The sequence below is a fragment of the Mustelus asterias genome, chromosome 3 (assembly GCF_964213995.1).
Source record: "Mustelus asterias chromosome 3, sMusAst1.hap1.1, whole genome shotgun sequence".
NCBI lineage: Eukaryota > Metazoa > Chordata > Chondrichthyes > Carcharhiniformes > Triakidae > Mustelus > Mustelus asterias.
Window position 1 is genome coordinate 111,778,604 of NC_135803.1, and position 12,163 is coordinate 111,790,766.

Below are 12,163 nucleotides of genomic sequence, written 5' to 3' on the forward strand. Positions count from 1 at the left end.
ATGACCGAATCGTAACTATTTAAATACGGGATTCCTAAACTTAGATCACTGACAGAGCTCCAATGAATGCAGATGATATAACGGGATTGTGACATCAACTCATCTTCATTGAAGATATGTGCCTTAATTATGGCAAACATTAAATTGCATAGGCGAAAATAATTAATTAATTTTAAAATCCTCATCTGGTTTAATTCTTCTCTGATCTCTGAAGTTTTAATATGTTTTTATTGCTCTCATCAATTACAGAAACTTTTTTTAAAATTAAGTATTTTCACTTATCACCATATTTATTTTTCATTTTTTTCACAAGGTGTGTGCAGTGTATTTGGCCATTAAACAAGACACTAATGATTAACAACACCATAAAAACTTGCATTTATAAAATGTCTTTCGTACCGGACGGCACGGTAGCACAGTGGTTAGCACTGCTGCTTCACAGCTCCAGGGACCTGGGTTCGATTCCCGGCTTGAGTCACTGTCTGTGTGGAGTTTGCACATTCTCCTCGTGTCTGCGTGGGTTTCCTCCGGGTGCTCCGGTTTCCTCCCACAGTCCAAAGATGTGCAGGTTAAGTTGATTGGCCATGCTAAAATTGCCCCTTAGTGTCCTGAGATGCATAGGTTAGAGGGATTAGCGGGTAAATATGTAGGGATATGGGGGTAGGGCCTGGGTGGGATTGTGGTTGGTGCAGACTCGATGGGCCAAATGGCCTCTTTCTGCACTGTAGGCTTTCTATGGTGTCACCAGGATATTCCAAACTGCTTCAGAGCCAATGAAATATTGTCAAAGTGTAATCATTGTGGTTATGTTGCCAGTCTCTTAGAGGTCCCTCAAAGAACAGAAGAGGTGAATGCTTAATTTAACTGTTTAGCAATGTTGGTTGAGAGAGGAATGTTGTCTAGAACACTAGGAGAACACACTGCTCATCTTCAAAAATGTGCATCGGGATCTTTCTCGCCCAACTGAACAAGCAAATGGACTCAATATAACAGTTCATCTGAAAGTGAGCACCTCCAACAGTTTCACATTCTCTCAGCACTGCACCAGAGTGTCAGCCCAGATACATGCTGGACGCTTGGAGTAGTATTTGAGCCCAGAAACTTGAACTGAGCTGTGGGCATGCTAACATTGATGTGTATGAGTATCCCATAGTGATTCTCCTTGATGCTCTGTTGAGAAGAACCTTGTTCTCACTTGATGCTTCTGGCTGTCACACAGATGAGTTTGATAATTTAGAAAGTATTGTGGGAAAGACTTTAACTCCTCCATATAACATCAGAGTGCTGAATGTCTTGCATAGTGTACCAGCTGCAATGGTGTGATTTCAGGATCCTGAGTTAATCAATGCAGTAAAATCTGAATAATGTAAAGCCAGCAGCAGAATTACCAGAAATATCTTTGAACCTGTTTTTCACTCTTGCCTGATGTTTTGGCTGAAAAAGGGTTTTTTTTGGAAAAAAATTTAACCTCTGGATTTGCAAAGCTTTTGAAACGGCTTTGTTCTTGTATTGATCTGTCTACTGGTTGCAAAATGGTGCAGGATTAGCCTGGTGCCCTACATAATGGGCAGAATCTTAACAAATAAGGGCAAAGTGTCAGGGTCTCCAGAGAAACAGGCCGGTTTTCTCTCCAGATATTTGTCAATGCCGTCATGCTGGGGGCAGGGCCTAAACATGCTGGTAAAGCCCGGCTGCTCCGAGAGGGATTTTTAAAGGGCGCCCCAATCAGAGCAAAAAATAACCACCCCCAACCGCACCATGGAGATCTCAGGGGTGTGTCCCCCTAAATCCCCACCACCCCCCCCCCCCCTTTCCCAGCGATCAAAGCCGACTTCTCCAACCCCCCAAAAAAAGCAACAACAGTCATCGCCGTCACCTGGCCCCTTCCCACAAACATCACTGGCATTGAACCCGCCCCCAATGTCAGTCAATGCTGAATGATGGCATCAGATCCCTAACCCCACCCGAGCCAATGCCAGCCTCGGACCCCATCCCCCTCCTCCCAAGCAGCCAATGCTGGCATTCTCACTGCTTTCATGTGAGCTTCCCCCACCACCACAACACAAATAAATGAGTCTCCACTGCCAAAGAGGCCCCCCCCCACTCGGGTCCACCCCGGCACTGCCCCCTGCACAAGTTGGCACTGTCAGGTTGACAGTGCTAACCTGTGCCAGGGAGCGGTGCCAGGGCACTGCTATGTCCCTCTCCCCCAGGGACTATACTCACCTTTACGCCCCCAGGGGATCCCCATGACAGGTTCATGTTTGAATATCCCGCTGTAAGTTTGAACAATCCAAAGCAGGTTTGAGGAATTTTGTGCATCTGGGAAATTCTGGTCACGGGTTGCAAAAGAAATTCACCCATTGTGGATTTAAGTCACCTTACCCAGTTTCTTTAAGATTGTCCTCTTGTGTATAAAACACCTTGTGATCTTTTATTATTGCAAATGTGCAATACAAATGTAGGTTTCTGCTGATTCTTTTAGGTAGCTTTATTTGTCTTTGTTTTTAAGCCTGTGCCTGAAGAGTTACAAAATGGTGAAGGCTTTGGATATGTTGTTGCTTTTCGACTGCTTGGAGCAACAAGTTGGATGAAAGCAGCAGTAACCTCAGCAGATGCATCAAGATACGTGTTTAGAAATGAAAGCGTGCCACCTTTTTCCCCCTACGAAGTAAAAGTCGGAGTCTACAATAACAAAGGCGAAGGCCCTTACAGCCCTGTCATTATCGTGTATTCAGCTGAGGAGGGTAAGTAAAGAAACTGCTGGTGAGTTGTCTGATCAAATCACAAATTATTTCCCCTTGGCTTTTATTTTCCCTGTCTTGCTCTAGTATGCCATCCATCATCCCACACCAAAAACTTAGGCAGTGATTTACTGCCAGTGGCACACAAAGGCATAGAGTGCACTCAAAGCTATCTAAGACGCTAAAAGCTATCCAATGTATTCAGCAATCTGCATTGAAAAATACAAGGAAATTAATTGCTTCAATCATATCTGAATTTATTCAGTTTTGTCATGTGGTCCAAAAATCTCCCCACTCTACAGTGGAGACATGATTGAGAGCACCCACCAGATCCCCTCAGTTCTTCAATAATTTCAGCATCAGGATCTATACCTGCAACATCCCTCCTCCACCAGCCAACCCCTCCCCCTCCCCCCACAATTTCAAGGTCTAATCTTTACCCACCACCACCTCCCCCTCCACCCCCACCTCCACCCCCCTGACTCCCTCCAGTCCTGGGGTTAAGTCTCCCTCTTCCCTCCACATCTAAATGTTAATCCCCCAACCTCATCTCCCTTCACTCTCAGGGTCTAAAGTTTCCCGCTCCACCCCCTCTCTCTCTCTACTCTCCAGAGTCCAAACTCTCTCCCCCACCCTCTCCACTGCACTTCCTCACTCTGGTCTCCAAGCTTTTCCCCATATCCAAATCCCCAGTCCCTTTTGGTCTCCAAACTCGTACCTCCTCCTTCCAATCTCCAAACTCTCACCCCCCACATGACCCCCCCCTCCCCCCTTTGGTCTCCCAGCTGTTCCCCTCCCAATCTCCAAAATCTCCCTCCTCCCTCCTATTTCCTGAATCCAAACTCGTGTCCCCACTTTCTCCAAATTCTTACCCACTCTCACTCCAGTTTCCACACCTCGGGCCCCACTGTTGCCACTGAACACCAACTCCTGGGCCCCACAGAACTTGGAAAACTGAGCCCCTATGACTATCTCCACCACCACCACCACTGCACCCACCATACCTCTGCCCCCACCACCCCCCCCCCCCCCCGACTTCACTGCCCCACCCCCAAAAAAACTTAATTAATTGCCAGTGTCTTTGGTGCTCCCACGCTGACTGCAAAATTGCATCAGAGCTGGCCTCAGCCTCGCCTTCGGTTACAGAGGTGAGGGTGGGCTGGAGAGAGCGAGGGATGGTGGGGTTTGGGGGTTGTGGGGGGGGTGAGAAGGGGGAAGGATAGAGCATGAAGAGAAAAGGTGAGAGAGAGAGACAAGGAAATAGAGGGGGTGAGGGAGAAGTGGAGAAAGAGTGGGGTAAGAGAAAGAGAGAGGGGATAGAGAGAGGAAGAAAGAGATGGGGGGAAAGAGATCAAGTTGAGAGAGCGGAGACAAGGGGAGCAGGTGAGAGAGAGGGAAGGGGAGAGAGAGGAAGAGAACTGTCGTGATCGGGGGATGATGGGGTTTCAGAAGTGGAGAAAAATTGGTCTTGGAGATGGAGGAGGAGAAAATTGCTCTGGGGGTGAGGGGTGATGTGGTGAGGGAGAAAATTCTTCCAGGGATGTGGTGGAGGTGAAAATTGCTGCAAACTCTGGGTGCGCTGGTGCCTGGTGATGAGGTTGAGTGGTGCTGCTGGGTTGTGCTACGAATTACAGGTTACAGATGAAAAACATAAAACTCACCATTACATATGTTAAAACTGAGTCTGCTTTTTGAGTGTTAGAATGTTTGAAGCTTTTGAAATTCAGAAATATGGAAAACAGACTCTGATCGTTTTTGATGCCTGCATGCTGAAGTGCTGTTGTTAATCACAAATGTTTGAGCACTGCTCTTTGGAGCAATTGACGACATTGATGCTAGTTACATTACTTGCAATGTTAAATGATAGCTAAATGATTCTTTTTGAGCACTATTGATGCTAAAAAAGGGCTAAATGATTGCTTTTGAATACAGTTGATATCAAAGGATAGCCAAATTCTTCTAAGTATTTAACAGTTTAATGATCGCTATTGAGCAGAATTGATGTCAATTGAATGCAAACAAATGCCGTTGAGCGCACGTAATGGGGGCAATTCTTTCAGCCCAGCGCAGCAGGCTGGGAGACTCAAGTGGAGGCCATTTAGCAGGCTTCCCACTGAGCATCACGGCCTCCGCGAGTCCGGGCGCCAGATCCTGGCGCTGACAGATCGGCGCATGCACAGTGGCCTGCTTAATGCTAAGCTGCCGGCCTCCCTTGCGGGAATAGGCCCCACCCACTGGTTTTCAGCGTGATTCATGCTAGTGCACTCTGCAGTGCACAGAGTGTGGGAGATTCATTTTGAAAATCCTGCTGAAAAGCCAATGAGATTTACTCTAGTTTTTACACGAATTCGACACTTAGAATTTTTTTGGGAGAATCCCACCCAGGAAACTGGGTTCGATTCCTGGCTTGGGTCACTGTCTGTGGAGTTTGCACATTCTCCTTGTGTCTGCGTGGGTTTCCTCCGGGTGCTCCGGTTTGCTCCCACAGTCCAAAGATGTGCGGGTTAGGTTGATTGGTCATGCTAAATTGCCACTTAGTGTCAGGGAGACGAGCAGGGTAAATATATGGGGCTACGGGGATAGGGGCTGGGTGGGATTGTGGTAGGTACAGACTCGATGGGTCGAATGGCCTTCTTCTGCACTGTAGGGATTCTATGATTCTATGTCAAAATTTGCAGGTAGGGAGTGCTCTCCTGATATCATGTTTGGGTGGCCTGTTTGCTTAATTCTTGGATTTCTCATTCACTGGTGAGTATTTTGCTTTAATCGTCCAGTTGAGATCAGAAACTATTGAAGTAGAATGCATATAGTAAATCTGAAACAAAAGCAGAACGATCTACAAACATACAACATCTTGTCAAGAAAACAGTCAACCATTTGGGAGCCGTTTACCTTTGTTCAGAAGCCAGAATTCCTGACAAGGGTCTGTTGCTCTCCCATTAAACGTTGACTGATCCACTCCATGTTTCAGACATTTTGTTTTAGTTTTTGTTTAAGCTGCAAAATGGTGTGAACAATTAGAAACCGAAGCCTAGTCACTGCAATTCAATTGCCCAATATCACGGAAGCCTCATACTCTGTCCCTGTTTAGCATGGACAAAATGTTATTTATAGGTATATTTTAAATAAATACAACTTAATTCTGGAAAGAAAGAATAAGGAGGACAGCTATGCATAATTTTTGTTGGAATAATATGTGTGCGAAGGATTCAATGATATTTTTGCAAAGTTATGATAGGTTTTGACAAAAACTGAATTTCAAGTCACAACATTTGACAAGCAAACAAGAACAGCTACCAAAATAAGGCATCCATAAAAAGTAGCTTTGATATAAAGTGTTGAGCGGAATCTCAGTCTGATTTCTGACAGAAAACAATCAGGTCATTGAATCTATGTATGCAGAGTGGATCATATTCATGAGTCATACATTTGACTCGGAGGCAAATGAGTTGAGATGATACTTATCAGAATTATATTTAATTTATCAGGTAAATGTTAAATGAAAAATAAGCTTAAATATGAAGGTATCATTACAATTCATATCAAAGCTGCTATTCACTTTGACAATATGAAATTTTCTCTAACTTTTAAAGGAAAAGCGTAAGTTCAAACTCTGCACAACACAGTGCCAAAAATGGGAGACAGTAGAATAACCAGTAGTTAGGATAATCTCACAAAAGCAACAACCATCCAGCTGATGAATCTATGCCTGTGTTCATTTCCAATTCTATTCATTTGAGTTGATGAGGCATTTTGATATGTAGCTAGTCAGTGACAGAATAAATAAATACCTATTCCTTCAGGTCACTTCAGCTGAAGAAATCCTGACTTTACAAACGAATACAAAATGTACACACTGTACCAAGAAGCAAGTGACATCTTCAATTTTGTCATTTATCCTACAGTGCAATTGCTTATCAGTAATTACGTGGGGCAGCACACACCCAAATGCATTGTTGCTGTTTTCGGAACATCAGAATGGAATTCTGAACTTCCGTTTGCAATAATGGCCTTGTACAGTCTAAATGTTTTATCATTATCTCCTTTTTTAGCACTGTTATGGTGGGTAGGAAATCTGCCTTATATTGATATATCTGTTCATATTCAAATATTTGAGAGAGAATTTGTTCTTCACAAAAATGCAAAACAGGCAATAAACAAATTGACAGCATGTTTTTCCCTCTGCCCGATCAGTCAGGGTGCAATTAGACAGGCTGCTGATTTGTTAATGCAGTTCTGTGCTGCGTCTGAAGATCAATTTCACTACCACTGGCTCCATGCTGATGTTACCGATTACATCTCCAGGTAAAACTGTCAGAAAGAAGAATTATAAATATATGCACCAAAAGCCAGAATCAGGCTTCAGGAAGACTGACGATATTCAGTCAATCACAGCGCTTGGCTCCTGCACAGGGGTTTACGAGGTGATGTGATAAGCCGGAGGTCTAAAACAAGGAACATAAAGATAAGATTGAATGTACAATATTTCGGACTTGAATTTGATATGGAAGCAGAGGTCGTGTCCACATTTAAAAATAGACTAGATTGGAGGCTGAAGGAAAAAGGGATAACAGAAATCTAGGACAGAGCAGGCACATGACATTATTTGTGTGAAGGGCAAAGACAAATATGGACTAATTGGTTCAAATGGCCTCTTTTTATGGGCAGGAAATTGACAATATTGTGCACACTCAGGTACATCTTGACATAATACAATTTTATAAAATGAATAATAGCAGGTCTGAGGTCTGTTTTGCGTCTCTTCCCATTTGAGAAAGGTCACCACTCTACATTGACTATAAATGTAAATTATATTGCAAACCATGAAATGCTTGCAAGAGCAGCAATTGATTAAGTGTGCTGCTTGAACAAGGACTCGAAACAAGAATGATTGTTTTTGTCACCAAGTTGCAGAATAAAAATAATCTTGTCTTATTAATGTGAAATACTGTAGATTTCAGCCTGTGTTGACCCAGTGTCACAAACGACTCAATTTTTCAGCCCCAAAATGCACGTTTAGACCTATATTCAGGATGTAAGTTGACCCCACATTTTTCAAGATAATAAATGCACATTTAAGGCTATACTTAGATTTGCAGTTGGCCTCAATTTTTCTGCTCAAAAATAAATAGGTTATACTTATAATTCAACACATGGGAACAAACAGGTGACACAGGCCTATGGCCGAGGTGATCCATGGGAGTTTAAGATAATTACACAGAGCAGACTGCAGATGCACATGAAAACTGTTTATTTTCTTTAAAGGGCAATGAATTTAAATAACTTAATAGCTTGATATTCTATCCACCCTCCATGAACCTCCTCCATAAATTCATAATTTCCACACTGCTACTGCAAAAATGGCATCTATTTGAATTCAGCATTGAGTTCAGGTTTCCCTCATTTGTGAATAATTTTCCGCCCCCTTTTCCCTACTGGTGAAAATGAGATCTGTCGAAAATGAGGGCAAGATTTCCAAATCTCACCCACCATTTTAAAGGTCTGTCAAGTCTCCACAACTGTGCGGAAATCCGAACCTACCAGTCTATCCAAGGTCATCACGAATCCTCTTACCATTGAAAACAGACGTGAACATTTCACATCTTCTCCCCAGTGAAACAGCCTGGGTCTCACTGCCCCCATAGCAACAAAAGCATCCAGGCTTATTGTCAAGCAGGATGCAGTGCAGGTCAGGTGACCCCCATTCACTACCATTCACTACTCCATTTTGCCTTGAATTAAACAGAACCAAAACATAACAAATTGATAAACTTTCTATGTGTAGCAAGTTATATGGCCAATGATGCATTGAAGGTTCTGTGCCACTGACTTTATTTTCTGGAAAAACTCAAACAGTAAAAGGTCAGGATCCTCGCAATAACCTGTTGAAGATACTTCTGCCTTTTCAACCAGATGAGTAGAGTTTAATGAAATGTACATGACCGAGGAAATGACTTGAGGTAGCTCTTAACATTTAGCATGTGCATGCACAGCGGAAGTTAATGCATATTTACACTTCAATGCTTAAATGTCAAATCTTTTCATACAGAGTCTCAAGAAAATGCACAGTTATTTGTCATACCTCCCTAGGGACCAAGTTTGGAATTAATCCTAGTCTAAGATTCGTCGCTGGATACTTCTAATGGTCAGAAATGAAATAAAATTTTGTTCTTCATTCAGTCTTAATTTGAGTTTAAAACAGCCCTCCACTTAGTCATGTCAACACTGCAGGTTTGTGACTCAATATGTAAATTTAGTACGGGGATGCTTCTTTGGTAGACCTTGAGATCAGAATTTACTGAGAATGACTTTAAGATAAAGATTTATTTTCTTAATCTTGAACCAGTGTTAGGCAGGTATTCGTAGTTTGATGAAAATCCCCAAATTTTTCATCCACTTAACAGCTTTCTTTGGCAACCACAAAAATGAGAATTGTTCAATTATGATGAATTTGCCACTTTTAATCCCCTTCCATGATATTAAGGTTAAACTAGGTTACATGTAAGATACTGGTTGGAAAGATTATAGCGTTTAAATCCTTGTATTGACGTTTCTATTTCTATATCAGTACACAATGTTCACTGGGCTGAATTTTTCAGTGCTGGCCAACAGGATTGAAAGTGGAGCAGTTTAAGGAGAGAATTCCAGAGCTTAGTTCCCAGATAGGTGAAGGCACGGAGACTAATGTCAGAGCAATTATAAGTGGGAACGCACAAGAGGCTAGAACTAGAGGAAGCCGCATATATCTCAGGGCATTGTGAGGCTGGGGAGGAACATGGAGATAGGAATGGGCAGGACCACAAAAACTTTGAAAACAAGGATATGAATTTTAAAATCAGGATGTCGTTTGGTCGGGAGCCAGTGTAGGCCAGTGAGCATAGGGGTGATGAGGAGACTGGACCTGCTGAGAATTGAAACACAGGCAGCAGAGTTTAGGATAATCTGAAGTTTATGGAGAGTAGGAAGTGGGAGACCAGCCAGGATTACATTGGAATTGTCAAGTCTAGAAGTTAAAGAGTTGATTGAGGGTTTCAGCAAAAGATGAACTGAGACGGAATGAAGTCAGGCAATGTTATGCAGCTGGCAAAAGGGAGTCTGAGTGATGACATGAATGGGAGGTCGCAAGCTCATTTTGGGATCAAATGTGAAACCAAGATTGCGAAGTAGATTGTTCTGCAGAAGGACTACAGATATTCAAGCTGCCAGAACAATGAAGTTAGTTCCATCATACTGGTGAGTGTGCTGCCCTGGCTCCATATTTAAATACCAGTCCAGCACACTCATCTCACTCTCTTCAGCCCAGCTATCTTCACCAGACTGTGCAGGATGTCAGCAACCCTGAGGGAAAAGGCCAGTAGCCTCAAGAAGAAGCCTGTACCTCGATTCAGTCCCCTTTTCCACAAGCCCATCACCTGCAGAGTGCACACGCCCCACTTTGACCTCCACCCACCACATCAGGATGGCCGACCCACCACTGGGAGAATTGCAACTTTTATGCCAGCAGATGATTACTTTTTGGTTCCCACCAGATTCTCTGCCCCCACTTGCCACCAAACCCAGACCTCAGGGAGTCTGAAAAGGCCAATTAGGGATGAGTAATAAATGCTAACCCAGCCAGTGACGTCTGCATCCCATGAATTAATTTTAAATATCTGCTCATTTGTGCTTGGCCATAGGCTGATCTGGTGAGTCACTTATACAGGCTTGTACTGTTCTATTTCATGCAAGGCCTCAGCTGAGTGGAAATGCTTCACCCGAGTGCACATTAGTGTGGGAGCTTAGATAGTGAAGATTAACAGCAGGGATTCCCAAACTGTGGGTCACAGCCCCCTATATGTTTGTAGGACAAGGCTTTGAAATTCTGAGCCCCCATTCTGTAATTGTGGCTCCAAGGTCCCATGATATGTACATCAATTATTTTTTTCCCTGTCTTACAGTTTGCTGGAGAAGGGGTGAGGTGGGGGCCAGTGATCAAGCCTCACACAGGCAGCATCAGAGGTGATACATTCGAGATTAGATGCTCAAAGATGTGTCACATTGGGGCCAGGGAATGACGTGTCAATTCACCAAACAGTATGAAGATCTCAACAATGGAAAGTCGTCCTCTAACCCCACCCAAGCCCATACATGCACCCCTCCCCTCCCCACCCCCAACTGTGCAGTTGATCCAGGATCCGGCTTCATAAGCATGGACAGATGATCAGTCTGGTTCCCCAGAGTAATATTCCATTTTGGACAGCTAATTCAAGTTCCCTCATTACATAAGGTCTGAATTCAGACTATCTCTCCACTCACATTGTTTTGTTTCTTAAAGACTTGATTAGTTGTAAGTATTCGCATTCCAACCATTATTCATGTAAATTGAGTTTGTGTCTTTATATGCTCTGTTTGTGAACAGAATTCCCACTCACCTGAAGAAGGGGCTTGCAGCTCCGAAAGCTTGTGTGGCTTTTGCTACCAAATAAACCTGTTGGACTTTAACCTGGTGTTGTTAAACTTCTTACTGTGTTTACCCCAGTCCAACGCCGGCATCTCCACATCATAAAAGCTAGAGGCCAGCAGTGGCTTTAGCTTTACCCCAAGGTCTCCTGGAAGTTAGAAGATTGGGAGATCAGAGTTTCAATTCTCCAACCAAAGGACTAAGTTCCAAAATCACATGAGCATTCTTATTTTCTGTGCCACACCTGTGGTAGGTGTATGTTTATGTAGAGGTTTGTTGTGTTGGAACAATGCATTTAGTTGTTAAGGTTTATACGCTATCATGGTTGCTTTTTCTTGTTTGTAATTGGTAAAAATTATTGCTAATTTTCTTTCTATGCATTAACTGTATTCTTAAATAAACTTTGTTTGATAAAAGCTCCCTAGTGGGTCATTTGAATCATACATAAGGTGAAACATCTCATGCTGACCCTAGCCAAATTCAAAGTACAAAACGTATGATCCAGCCTGACTTTATAAAATACCTTGGAGTTTCTGACCTGGTTTATAACAAGTCATCCAGGGATAGTGCGGATGAAAGAGCTCGCACAAAGCTATTTTTGGTGGCTGATACTTGACTCACAAATAGAAGCAAAAGTAGGGCAATGTCAGTTATGCGCTAGAATATGGAATACTCCACTTCTACAACGACTTTACCTGTGGGATTGGCCAAAACAATTTTGGCAGAGGGTAAATATCGACTTTGCAGGCGGCTGTATGTTTATTGTCCCAGTGGACGCACATTCAAAGTGGCCCAAAGTCAGGATGATGAAATCCACCATGATGGAAAGAACCACAGAGGACCTGGATGAGTTGTTTGCAAGATTTGGACAACCTGAACGACTTGTCAGTGATAATGGGATGCAGTTCACATCCCAGGAATGTTTGAATTACCTGGAGAACAATGGTATGCCATACAGAAGGACTGCTCCATATCATCC

General features: G+C 43.2%; 1 protein-coding gene across 1 annotated transcript in view; it reads left to right on the forward strand.

The window, feature by feature from the left end:
* The window catches only part of LOC144491525 (contactin-4-like), a 1,235,140-nt gene that overhangs the window by 1,101,037 nt on the left and 121,940 nt on the right, over positions 1 to 12,163 (forward strand). Inside the window, exon 18 of the mRNA XM_078209439.1 lies at positions 2,513 to 2,747. Coding sequence (XP_078065565.1) covers positions 2,513 to 2,747 — 235 coding nt within the window. The remainder of the gene's footprint in view (positions 1 to 2,512; positions 2,748 to 12,163) is intronic.